Source organism: Cricetulus griseus, chromosome 5 (assembly GCF_003668045.3).
Source record: "Cricetulus griseus strain 17A/GY chromosome 5, alternate assembly CriGri-PICRH-1.0, whole genome shotgun sequence".
Taxonomy (NCBI): Eukaryota; Metazoa; Chordata; class Mammalia; order Rodentia; family Cricetidae; genus Cricetulus; species Cricetulus griseus.
In genome coordinates this window covers 96,871,210-96,884,438 of record NC_048598.1, presented here as the reverse complement: position 1 = coordinate 96,884,438, position 13,229 = coordinate 96,871,210, and the positions used below count along the sequence as shown (strand labels likewise).

The window sequence follows — 13,229 nt, the reverse complement described above, 5'->3', positions numbered from 1 at the left end:
TCAGATAGTGTCCATAACAACCAGGCCTTCCAAACCTGACCATGACTACAGCCCCTCATTGGGGGATTCTAGGTAGGGGCTCCGTCCTGACTAAGCCTCCAGACCCTCACTGGGAGATTCTATACAAAGGGACTTTCACCCGTCCATGCCAAATTCTGCTGCAGCCTGGGTTCAGGTCCTGAGACATAGGCATGAAGAAATGAATTGTCCAACCACCAGTTGAGTTTCACAGAAGTGGCTGACCCTGAATAGCTCCAGCCATCTTTATTTATAGACCAAATATCCTAACAAACAAGTTTTTCCCATCCTCCAGTGTTGACCACCCCTTCCCCCACCCCCCCACCCCCGGCAAAAACAAGTATGTTTTTTGTTTTTTTTCCCCCAACTTTTACCAACACTTACCATTTTGCTAGATTGGGCAAATATCAGGCCAGGTACATCCTGTCTATAAAAAACTAAAAGATGATTGACATTGGCACACATTTTCAAGAACAACAATCTTCTTCAAAACATGTTTACGGAAACAGGGGTGATCTGCCTCTCATGCTGTCAGTCCTGAACCACATCAGCTCCTGAGGTCTCAAGTGACAGCTGGCATCCCCAGACAAGAAACCTGAGAAGCATCAGCTCCCAGAGGGGAAAATATTTGAGAAAAAAAATGGGGCTTCCAGGAATGATCACCTCTGTCCAATACATGACTGACAAAACAACACTAAAACTGCCAAGAGAATCATCAATATTAGGAGAAAGAAGAGAGCATGCAGGCCACACAGTCCCACCTGTGTTCTGCAATGTCCCAAGTCCCCTGGTCCTTGCAGAGTGAGACTGTCCTTGTGAAGATCCATTGGACAAGCAGTCATAGACTGGTCTGAAACTAAGCTTCCAGGATCCCAACACCTCACCATGCTTCCAGCCCCTCACTGGGGGATTCTAGGCATGATTCCACCCCTGGCCACACCCCCAGTCCCCGACTGGGGGATTCTAGGTTGGGTTCTACCCCTAATCATACCCCCAGCTCCTCACTGTGGGATTCTAGGCAGGGGCTCCACACCTTACCAGTCACCAGCCCCTCATTGGAATTCTAGGCAGGGGCTCCACCCTTTTCTTTGAGCTGCCAACCAGTTCCCAAATAAAGACACAGAAACTTATTAAGTAAGAATGCTCAGCCTTAGCTTAGGCTTATCCCACTATCTCTCAATTTAACCTGTTTCTGTTCATCTACGTTTTGCCTTTGGGGCTTTTTACCTTTCTTTCATTCTGTGTGTCCCACTTTGCTGCTTCATGTTTGTCTGGCTGACCCCTGGCACCTCCCTGGCATCTCTTTTCTTTCTTCCCCTGAGCCTAAATTCCTTCTCCTTACTCCCTTTCTGGAAGTACCACCTCTTCCCTTGCTATTGGATATACAGCTTTTTATTAGGTCAATCAGGTGCCTTAGGCAGGCAAAATGACACAGCAAACAATCTTTACATAATTAAATGTAATACATCTTTACGTAGTTAAACAAATATTCTGCAACATAAGCAAATGCAACATATCTTTGTAAACAAATACTCTGCAACACCTGACTAGCCCCCAGCCCCTCACTGGGGGATTCTGGGCTGCACTCTACCTCAGAACCATATCTTCAATTGTCCTGGCTCCCTTTTCTCTTTCCCGTACTTTGCCTGGACTGCCTCTAGCTTCTCCAAAGCAGTGTCCCCATGGTCAGGAGAAGTTGGGGTGTCATCCTGAACCCCCATATGTGGGCCAGGCCTCTGCATGCAAGCAAGAGGACACCAGTTCGTATTCCCAGAACCCACATGGAGCAGCATTGAGGGGAGTAAGTGGGAGGCCCTGAAATGAAGATAAAGGCAGGGGCTGTGTGACTCCAGGGCTGCAGTTTGGTACCCAAAACAACTTAATGGCGGGTCTGTGGGGTGGGGGTACACGGGGGGTTGCCGAAGTCTGCACGGCGGGGGTGCAGGGGTTCCCTTGGGTAAAGTGAGGAAGACACCTGATGCCCTGCGTTGACAGGCACGCACATGCACGCACACATTTAAGTACATGCATGCACCAGGCGCTGACAGCGGGTTCTCTGCTGCCCTCCAGTGGTCCACATGTGCAAACCTCTTCCCAGGACTTGGGCAGGCTTGGATTTGGGATTCAGAGGACCCGCGTATTCTATCCACATACCCAGTACAGGAGAAGGTGAGGCAGGAGGATCACAAGTTTGTGCCAGCCTGGACTAAAGAGTGAAACGCTGTGGTGTCAGAAACACCAACAACCAGTGTGTGACAGTAAAGATCACTAGGCAGGACTTGGGCACTGGGAGAATGAAATCATCTTAGGCTACGCAGGGAGTACAAGGCCTGAACTACATGAGTCCCTGGCTCAAAGACATAACTAATTAATAATAATAATATTAAGAAGAAAAGAATAATTTTCCCGCAAAGGAAATCTGAGTTCCATTCCCAGCACCCAAAACAGGCAGCTCACAACTGTCAGTTAACTCCTGGGGTTGCAGCGCCCTCTTGTGGCCTCCACAGGAACTGTGTTTATGTGTACACACACACACACACAACACAAATAATAAAGCTAGCTCTTAAAATACTAGCAGGCCTTTACCTCCTCCACAGGAAGTGGAAGAGGCAGGGCATGGCCAGTGTATTGAGGACACCTTCTCCCTCTGGCCACACAATACCAAGGGGGTGGATGAGACCTGAAAATTGACAACGGTCCTGTCCTGTCATCCCTGTGGTTCTGGGTCAACAAATCTCTGTGCAGCTGAAGCTACGTCACACTATGTTCAGTGACTCCTTGTGACCTACTGGGTAGAACCTAGCAGTGGCTTTTTGAGGACACTCAGAGAATCAGGAGCTATGGGGTCCAGAAAAAGAGAAGATTTCAGAGTGTCTTAGGTAGGGTTTCCATTGCTGTGAAGAGACACCGTGACCACAGCAATTCTTATATGGAAAATGTTTAATTGGGACTGGCTTACAGTTTCAGAGGTCTAGTCCATTGTCATCACGGTGGGATATCGTGGCGTGCAGGCAGACCTGGTGCTGGAGAAGTAGCCGAGTGTCCTACATCTTGACTTGTATGCAACAGGAAGTGATCCGAGACATTGGAAATGCCAGTGCTCTTAATCCCTGACCTGTCTTGCAGACCCTTTATCTACAATTTAATAGCCTGTTTCCTTGTGTAGTTTCACTGAGGTCTACTTGTTATGCCTTGGGGGCTTATTGCTTTATTTTTTGTTTGTTTGAAACAAAAGTTTCAGTATACAGCCCTAGCTGGCCTGGAATTCACTTTGTGGACCAGGCTGGACTCAAACTCATAGAGATCCACCTGCCTCTGCCTCCCCAGTGCTGGGATTAAGTCATGTGTATGCCACCTATTTTAAATGAAGTCAAGCTGTAAGTCTCACACAATAGCCAAGAAAGCATCCTGTGGATGGAAGTTCACAGGGTCAGAGACAGGGCAGAAGACAGGAAACCTGAAAGATTCAGGCATTATGCTGGCCTGCCCCTGTTACCTGGCAGAATCCACTCGGGCAGTACCCTGGTCAGCCCAGGGTTCCATGGGAACTAAATCTGCATGCAGGTGTAAAGGACCCCTTTAAAAGACAGACCACACCCACTTACGCTGTCTGTTTTTTTTTTTTTTTTTTTTTTTTTTTTCTCGAGACAGGGTTTCTCTGTGTAGCTTTGGAGCCTATCCTAGCACTCGCTTTGGAGACCAGGCTGGCCTCGAAACAGAGATCCCCCTGCCTCTGCCTCCCGAGTGCTGTGATTAAAGGCGTGTGCCACCAACGCCCAGCTTCTCTCTTCTCTTACGCTCTTTCTGTACTTCTCTCTCTCTTACTCTGCCCTACTCTGTTCTTCTATTTCTTGCTCTCCTATTGTAATGAACTCCATGATTAATATACTCTTTATGCTCTCCATGGTGTATGTTCCATAGAGTGAACCTTTAATTTAAGCACAAACCTAACAAAACCCACTCAGGGCTGCTTGGACAAGCCAGATGTAAGAGGCTGGGGTCAAGGACACAGCACCTGCCTGGCCCCTATGTGGTCTTGGGTTCAAGACCCAGTAACACAGAGGAAAAGACGAGAGATGGCAGCTGGAGAAACGGCTCATCTGGTAAAGCATTTGGACCTGCGTTTGAATCCCCAGCAACCACGTAAAAGCCAGGCATGGTCGTGAGTGCCTGTAATCCTAGCACTGTTTGGGGCTGAGGTCTGCTGGCTGCCAATGTAGTGAGGGACACTATCTGAAGTGATAAGGCAGGGGCAGAGAAGGGCTTCAACACCCTCTGCTTTGCACAAATACTCTGCGTGCACACACATCCCAGTTCACATGTGTGTGTATGCCACACATACACAGGGAAGACAGGCAGCTGTGTTGTATGCACACATCCATGTTCCCAGGAATTGGGAGTTAAGGCACGGGGATTGATGCAAACTCTAGGCCAGTCAGAGTTGCAGTGGTCATGGGGTCTCCTCGAAGTGATAGGACACTGATCAAGACAGACGCCTTCCCAGATGAAGATCTGAAACAGAAACCAAACAGTGAACACAAAGGTCCTGAGGCCGAAGTTTGCTGAGCTCCAGGAGCTGATTCTGTGAAGGTGACTTTAATTGAATGTCTGTGAAGAGCAAGGGGGTGACAAAGTAGGCCCAGGAGTCATCCCCAGGTCAGCTACAAGTGCTTGGTCAGGGCATTTTTTTCTTTTTTGCTTTTGGAAACAGTGTTTTTCTGTGTAGCCCAGGTTGGCCTAGAACTCACAGAGATTCACCGGCCTCTGCATCCCAAGTGCTGGGATTAAAGGCATGCATGACATTTATATTTCATGTTCTTGTTGGGAGCATAACATGAAGGTCCTTGTGCCCACAAGACCAGGAATGTTAACCAGGCATGATGAAAAACCTCTTCTTCCATCCAGAAAGCTGGGAATTGGGAGTGATTAGTAGCCCAGTGATCTGCGTTATCTGTGGGCCCAGGCCTCATCAAGCTCCTACAACCAAGACTGGAGGTGCTAATAGCCCAAATGACCTCTATGTTATCTGTGTGGACCATACTAGGTTATATCCTTAGGCCCTTAAGCTAGTACAGTACTCTGTCTCTAGAACCCATCTTCTTGGAAGAAATGACATGTACCAAGTTGTGTTTCAGTAATTACGCTTTCTTGTACAACGGGATTGTATTACACCAGGAAACCTTTTTTCAAATTATACTGGACTTACGTTGGGAATAAACCACCTGTTATTATCTCCCGAAGTCTGATCCAGGTTGACAAAGTCAGTCTGCACTGGGGTTTTCATTCTTTCCCTGTGTGATACTTGCAGGGATCCCCTCATGTTCCTAGTCTAGATTTCCAAGATTACTGAGTCTGCTACTGTGCATTAGACAGAGCCTGGAGAGCCAGAAGAAGCAAATAAAGGATGGCAAAAAAATGGGGGCAGTTTGGAAACAGGGCCTTGGATCTCAACTGTGTTTTGGAGATGAGGGCCAGGCATGAAGATGGCGAGAGATAAGTAGAAGTGATTTCAGAACCAACACTGTTCAACATGATCGTGAGCTGTCACCATTTACAGAGTTGGGAGAGCAGAGTAACTCAGGGGCAGAGCAAGTCTAGAATCCTCCAGTGAGGAGCTCGGGGTGTGACCAGGGGTGGAGCCCCCTCTTAGAATCTCTCAGCGAGGAGGGCCTTGAAGTGTGGTCAGGGGTGGAGCACGCCCCCACCCTCCTGCCTAGAATCCCCCACTGAGAGGCTGTATCCTTACTAGCATGATGGAAAACTTGGGTTCCATCCTTAGCACCGTGATAGCAAAACACAGAACTATGGCTCAGTAGTAAGAGCGCCTGTCGCTCTTTCAGAGGACTGCAGTGGGCTCTCAGCACTACATAGTTGGCTTATGATCCTCATCCACAGTCCCTTTCCAAGCGTCCAGTGCCCTGTTTTAGCTTCTGCAGGTATTGCACACACATAGTGCGCATACATACTTTCAGGTATACTACTCAGAAACATAAATTTTTTTTAAAACCTACAAAAATGCGGGACGTTGGTGGCACACGGCTTTAATCCCAGCACTCGGGAGGCAGAGGCAGGCTGATCTCTGTGAGTTCGAGGCCAGCCTGGTCTACAAGAGCTAGTTCCAGGACAGCCTCCAAAGCTACACAGAGAAACCCTGTCTCCAAAAACAAAACCAAACCCACCACCACCAACAACAGCAAACCTACAAAAAATTGCCAGGAACTGGTGGCACACGCCATTAAATGAGCACTCAAGAGGCAGAGTCAGGAGAATTCAGAGTGGAGGCCAACCTAGTTTACAGAACGAGTTTCAGGTCAGCTAGGACTACACAGAGAAACCCTGTCTCGAAATACCAAAACCCAAAAAACCCTTGGAAACAAAACCAATAAATTTGTATAGTGTTGATGTATTGCAGTTTCAAAAACAAAACAAAACAACATTGCCCATGGAGATTTTTTAAAATTTGCATTACATTGTTTTTTTTTTTTTTCGAGACAGGGCTTCTCTTTGTAGCTTTGAAGCCTATCCTGGCACTCACTCTGTAGATCAGGCTGGCCTCGAACTCCCAGAGATCCGCCTGCCTCTGCCTCCCGAGTGCTGGGATTAAAGGCGTGTGCCACCAACACCCGGCTCATTGTTGTTTTTTTAAAGATTTATTTATTATGTATACAGTGTTCTGCCTGTGTGTATGCCTATAAGCAGAAGAAGGCACCAGATCTCATTACAGATGGTTGTGAGCCAACCTGTGGGTGCTGGGAATTGAACTCAGGGCCTCTGGAAGAGCAGGCAGTGCTCTTAACCTCTGGGCCCTCTCTCCAGCCCATAGCCATGGGTTTTTGAGTGTGTTTTATAGATGGAGGACTGCAGGTCAGCCGCCCCACATTCTCACACACACCCATTTACAGATGTAACCTCGATGCCCAGATTTTCTGTTCTTTTTCTTTTCTTTCTTTTATTTTTGGTTTTTCGAGACAGGGTTTCTCTGTAGCTTTGGAGCCTAACCTGGCACTCGCTCTGCAGACCAGGCTGGCCTCGAACTCACAGAGCTCCACCTGCCTCTGCCTGTGCCTCGGGCGTGCTGGGTTGAGTCTTTCTTTGCACAGCCTGTGTCTGAAGTCAGGGGTGACCTGACTTTGCCTCTTCCTCACCCTCCTACACGGCCTTAGGGAAGCCGAGCAAATGGAAACTGCGGCCTGAGGTGCAGGGTCACCCCTGCGTGCCTGTGGAAAGGACTCACTTAGCAGTTAGCCTCGGTTCACGCCAGAGAAACCACAGGGAAAGCGGCGGGATCCCAGTGAGCGCCGCTCGCCCGTGCACATGCGCGGCGTGCGGACAGCGTCCCGCTTAGCATCCTGCCAACGCCTGGACCTGAGGACCCGGGACACACTCACGCTGCCCTGCGCGCATGCGCGCTGCGCTAGCCACGCCCCTCTCGCGGGCGGGAAGAGGAGGCGGGCAGAGGACCGTTAGTGCGCAGGCGCGCGAGCCGGTGCGAGCTGCCCTCCTCCGCGCCCCGGCGTCGGCTGGTGGAATGCGCAGGCGCAGGAAGTCCTCAGCAGAAAGCAGACGGAGCCCGGGGGGCCGGGCGCGGGGCCTTGTGGGAGGGCTTAAGGAAGTAAAATGGCGGACCTGGCGAACGAAGGTAGGGGAGGCGCCGTCCGAGGCCAGCTGGTGGCGAGCGGGTGGGGGGCGGGAGGTTGAGGGAGCCCCAGAGCCGAAGGGTGAGCGCCTCAGACTGCGAGAGTCCGGCCTCGTCCTGTCTGGGCACCCGGCGGGCCCCCCCTCCATGGCGTCCGGTTCTCGGCCCGGTTCCTCACGGCAGCCCGGCTTCTGTCTCCGCCCGGCCTCGAGGCTCCTGAGCCGCGCAGCGACCGCCACCTGAGGCCTTCTCGCATCGCACGCCGCCCCGGAAGCCCAACGGGCCGGAGACGCGGCCCCGCGGCCTCGGGTGGGGCGAGACCTCGGGCCTGCTCGCCGGCCCAGCGCGCCACGCTCCCTTCCCCGCCCCCCTCGCCTGAGGCCGGGGCCTCCGTACCCGGGCTGGCCTTAGGCCCAGCTCCCAGTCATCCCACGAGGTCTTTGGCCACCCCGACCCGTGGCTTGCATTCCGAGCTGTGCTCAAACCCGAACCCGGAGCCCCTATTCCCGCCATTGGCTTCCGTGCCCTTTGGGGTGCACCTGATGCCCCCCATTTAAGCCTGACCACCTGGTCTTGAAAGTCTCAACTGCTTCTGCCCATCCCGTTTTTGTTTTTGACACCGTGATACCGTCCCCTGTAGTGTGAATATGGTAAGGCTACCCAAATATGCCACAGAACTTGCATCCTTCTTCCCACCAGTCCCTCAAGTCCTTTGGGTTGCATATCCCCTAATTTAGGCTTGGCCACCTGATATGCAGGTCCTAATTGCCTGTTGTTTTTTTTTTTTTTTTTTTCTTTGCTCTATGAACCCTCCCCAGTGGGGCCCTGACTCCCCATCTGAGCACTCTGGGCCATGTTACACTTCCTCAGTCTCATAGTCAGGCGTCCTGCAGCCTGATGTCCTCTGATGTTCTTCCTTGGGGGCTGCTCCTGGGTTGTAGTTTTGGGCCTTCAGAGGTCTATTTTTAGCCCTGTCCTTTCTCCCTTGGCAACTACAGGCAGGCTAATAGCAGCAGGGACCTGGTTCTCCACCATGCAATATTCCTGAGCCTTCTGTAGAAAATTCAGTGATGTGGGGTTCTTCACTTGGCACTGGTAGGGGAGGGCGTTGGGATGGTGCCTGGAGTATGGAGGTAGTGTTTACACCTGCCAAACTCAATCTTCATCCCAGCCTTCAAAGGTAGGTAGCTGTAGGTAAGTTGCTTGAGGCAGGTCTGTATGAACCAGAGTGTCCTGGGCTAAGGTCCCCATTCATGTCTATTTTACCTCATTTCTAAGGAGCCTTTGTGGGTGGAGGCAGTAGGGGAACCAGAGAACTAGAGGTTGAAGTGACTTACTCTTTGGATGTGTTTTAAACCCATACTTTTAAAATTTGTTAGGGTTTTATATTTGGTGTTTTAGTCATGTAGCCCTGGCTGTCCTCAAACTCACCTTATAGCTAAAGCTAGCCATGTAGTCCTGGCTCTCCTGCCTCCACCTCTCAGGTACTGGGATGACAGGTGTGCACTATTACATGGGGCTAGTGTCATTGAGATCTCCTTTGGGGTTGGTTATGTCCTGTTTGGAACAGAGGCCCCTCCCAGAAAACTGGTCCTGTCTCTCAGCCTGTCTTCTGTGGTGTCAGTGGGAACGTCCCTCATAGCCCAGAACCATTACTTTCGTTTCCACAGGGTGTCTTCCCCTCTACCTCTACTCCTGCTGCGCCTTAACCAGAAGCTAGGGTGACCCTCCTACACAGGCCCTTCCTCCCTCCCTCCCTGGCCCACTGTGCCCCGGCCTGCTGGGAGCCTGGATATCCTGTCTGGAGTAACCCCCAGCCCACCCTGGTGGTCTGTTCTTCTTCACGATGCTTTACTCTTGAGGAATTCCCTGGCCACCTGTTTTCCTTGGTGGCCACCTTTCCTGTCCCTTCTGCCCTGCTTCATTTTCCCGTCGCAGCTGTCAGTCAGCAGGCTAGGTTACGCTCTGCTGGAGCTGAAGCGCTGCCAGGGCAGGAGTTTTTCTTCTCCATCACTAGTGGGCCCCCTGCTTCTAGAGCAGTGCTTGTTCCAGAAGCTGTCCAAGAGCTAGCTAGCTATTCCATGGGAAAGGAGCCAGGGAAGGAGGTTATTGCTGAGGGTTGTTGCTGAGATGGGCCTTGGAGCATTTTGGATTTGCTGTTCCCTGGGGCTGTGTTTTCCTACAGCTCCCACACACACTGTCCACAGTAAATTGCTCGCTTGATTGTAAAGTTGAAATGGGAGAATGTTTGGCACTGAAGTTTGTGCCTAGGAAGGGCTGTGCCCATCTCCTGTTTTGTCGTACCCCCACTCCCAGTCCTGTCAAGGGTGAAGTTTTTGTGCCTCAGATCTATCAATTTCTGACCACTATGTGTTTCCAGAACACTCCGTCTCTTGGACATGTTCCCAGCACAGTGTTTGATGTCTTGTCACCTTTGTAAGCTAGGTGTGTGTTTTGTTTGTTTGTTTGTTTTTGTTTTGAGACAGTGTCATGTAGTCCAGGCTGGCCTTGAACTTGTTGTGTAGCTGAGGATGACCTTGAACAACTGATCCTTCTGCCTCCACTTTCCTAGTTCTGGGATGACAAGTGTGAGGCTGACATGATATTGGGCATGGAGCCTAGGACTGTGCATATTGGGCTAGCACTCAGTCCCTTAGCATTGGCTCTGTTGTCTATGTGTTTTGAAGCCATGGAGTACCTACCCCATAGTCATGAGTGTCCTAGGGCTGTGGCTCCTGCCTTTCCAGACCCATACCCAAGTTCCCTTGTCTTCCTCCCCAGGCTTCCTTTCATCCATCTCATCTCTCCACCCTGGGCCATCCCATCTCAGGCATTCTGAAGTAATGGCTATCTAACATGACTGGGCATTCAGAGTCATCACACACACACACACACACACACACACACACACACACACACACACACACACACACACACACACACCTTCCAGCCTTCTTCAGTCCATAGATGCTTGATTTCCATCTAGTATAGTGCTTGGGTAGCCCCATTACCTCCAGGTCTCCAGGCCCTTGGATTCCTGTACTGCCAAGGCCAGACCAGGTTACAGAGCCCTGGTCTGTGCAGCTCAGGTGAGGTACACACTGCTCACATGTAAGGAAGCATCAGTTGTAGTCTATTGCTGCATCCTGCAGGCTCTTGTTGCCATGGTGATCTCATAGAAGGACTGGCAGCCCTTCTGTAGAACTTCTGTAGTTCATGGCTTTGAGAAGTCCCCCTTGCACTGCTTCTTTCCTTAGAGAGAGACAGACAGGATGGAGTGAGGTTTTCCACACTCCTCATCCTGTTTCGGGAGTCCCTCAACACTGGATAGAAGTAGGGTGGAGAAGAGTTTGATTGTGGTGCAGGAATGGAGATAGCACAGAAGAGTGGGATCCAACAGGGCCAACAGTGGCTTCTAGCTATTCATTGGCCAGCTGAGTTCCTGGCAAAGCTGTGTGTGTGTATGGTGGAAACCAGGAGCCACCTTGGGCTGGACAGGGCTGTCCCATACATTTTAGGTTTAGTAGCACACCTGTCTTTGGTCTCCTACCCCAGGGTCATGACTTCCTAAAATAGCTCCATACATAGCCTTACTCTATGAGTTGCTGTAGCTGCAGAGTCATCTCTCAGGTAAAGCCCAGGAGTGTCAGAGGATGGTGGGCATAGGCTCTACCCTAGAGCAAACCAGGCTAGTGCTCTTTCTTTGCTCTGAACTGAGGCCTCAGTTTTCCCACCAGCAAAATGGGAGTGCAGATTACGGCCCCCCAGTCTCATGGTGCCTTGGTGAGTCTCTGTCTGAGGTAGTGAGTGCGCACTGGCAGCTGTTGTCCCCACCCTGATCCACCAATTCAGACATGGGCAGCTCAGGCTCAGTGGTGGATGAGAGAGGAGAAAGGGGGGAAGAAAGATAGAAGAGCTCTGGGTGTGGCTTAGTGGTCTCAGCTTCCATCCACGGTATGACATGGATGGATGGTGGGGAAGAAGTAGAATGAGTAAGTTGTGGGGGCTCTACTCCACTGAGATGACCCTAGCTAAGTGGCTGATGGGAGGGAGCCCAGAAGGCTTACCTCTGTCCCTTTATTACTGTCTGCATGACCCTGTAGCCCAGGGCTTCTCAACCTGGGCATTGTGGATACCTGGGGTAGGCTCCTTGGTTGTAGAGGTGCTGTCCCAGGCATTGCAGATGCCTGCAGCCCACGGGTCCTGCCCTTAGTTGTGACATTTATATGGCCTCAGATGTCACCTGTGACCATCAGAGTTGGGCTTGGTGCCTGGCCTCTCTTTACCTCCTTTCATGTCCTACACTTAAGGAAGAGCACAGGGCTGTGTGCTGGCATAGATGGGTGAAGAAAGGTAGTACTGGGACTATGTGCCAGACCTTGACTCTAGTAGAGGAGGAGTAATAGCACAGGGGCTTTGGACAGTCGGGCTGCAGAACCTTTACCCTCTGAAAACAGTGTCAGTGTCTGTTTAATGGGGTCAAGTTGGAGTGAGTGAAGGCAGATGATCTTGGAGAAGCTGGGCCCAGTGGCCCAGGCTTGTTATCCTAGCACTTGGGAGGCTGAAGCTGGAGCATCTCATGTTCAGACCAGCCTGGGCTACATGCTTAGTAGTTTCAAGGCTAGTCTGGGCACTTGGCAAGACCTTGTCTCAAAACTCAAAAAGGGAAAAAAGAATGATGGTTAGTGGCGACAGGATGGAAGGGAAGGTTCAGGCACAGGGACCTGTGCTGGAAGGCTGGTAGCTCTCCAAGGTGCTTACTTCCCAGCCATGCAAGGTTGGTGGCAGTAGTGCAGGCTCCTCCATCTGTTTTCCTCTGTACAGGCTTCTCCTTCAGGTGCCCTCAGTGTAGGGAAGCATCCCACACACTCCTGTGCCCAGGGTACCCAGAGAATTTAAAAATCTCCAGGAAGGCAGAGTGGAGCACTACAGGTAGAAGTTGTCACCTTACATGGGGCCCAGCAGAGCTCACTTCCATTGGGGCTTCTGTGTGTGTTTTAATTAGCAATCGGCCTGGGCTCTGTAATTTCAGGGAAGGCTTTAGGTTTCTGACTTGGTTTGAAAATGAGGAACTGATCTGGGCCAGCTTGTCTATTCGGGGTTTGCTGCGGCTGGGGGGCAGACAGCTGCCACCCCTTTCCCAAGAAAGACTGAGGGCATGTGGACACCTCAGTGTCTGCTGTGCGTCTCCCTCCATGCTGGCCTGGCTGCTGCCTTTCACCCAACCCAGTCTGCTGGACCCTGGTTGAGCATTCCCTTAACTTCCCAAGGGTCTGTGGTGACTGCAGGGTACCATCTGTCCTTGTTTTGCTAGTGCTCAGAGGGCAGCAGCCAACAGGCCTCACCACGTCCAGGATCCCAGGACCACTGCAGGGCTGCAACCTCATAATGACCTCACCTAGCTCCTGCCAGGTAGTTGGGACAACAGGCCTGTGCCAGCAAGAGTTTAAAGAGTGTATACATGTACACACACATTAGCTGGGCTGTGATTCAGTGGTGAGCAAAGGCCCTGGGCCAGCACTAGGAAAGTTGGTCACCTCTTAGCTGCTGCTGAACAGCTCCAGGGTGGAGCCTG

At 51.2% G+C, this 13,229-nt stretch overlaps 1 protein-coding gene and 1 long non-coding RNA gene across 3 annotated transcripts in view; one reads left to right on the top strand and one right to left on the bottom strand.

Annotated features, from left to right (window-relative positions):
• Positions 1-3,927: 3,927 nt before the first annotated feature.
• LOC118238820 lies at positions 3,928-7,478 on the bottom strand. Its single transcript, XR_004770035.1, has 2 exons — positions 7,253-7,478; positions 3,928-4,530 (listed from the first exon to the last, which is right to left on the bottom strand). It is a non-coding gene; the product is annotated as an uncharacterized LOC118238820 (long non-coding RNA).
• Positions 7,479-7,512: 34 nt separating this feature from the next.
• The window catches only part of Ranbp3 (RAN binding protein 3), a 37,685-nt gene continuing 31,968 nt past the window's right edge, over positions 7,513-13,229 (top strand). Inside the window, exon 1 of one of the 2 annotated variants that reach the window (XM_027416821.2) lies at positions 7,513-7,657. In XM_027416821.2, the coding sequence (XP_027272622.1) occupies positions 7,636-7,657 (22 nt within the window). In that variant the 5' untranslated portion in view covers positions 7,513-7,635. The remainder of the gene's footprint in view (positions 7,658-13,229) is intronic. The other variant, XM_027416822.2, reaches the window with a different exon arrangement.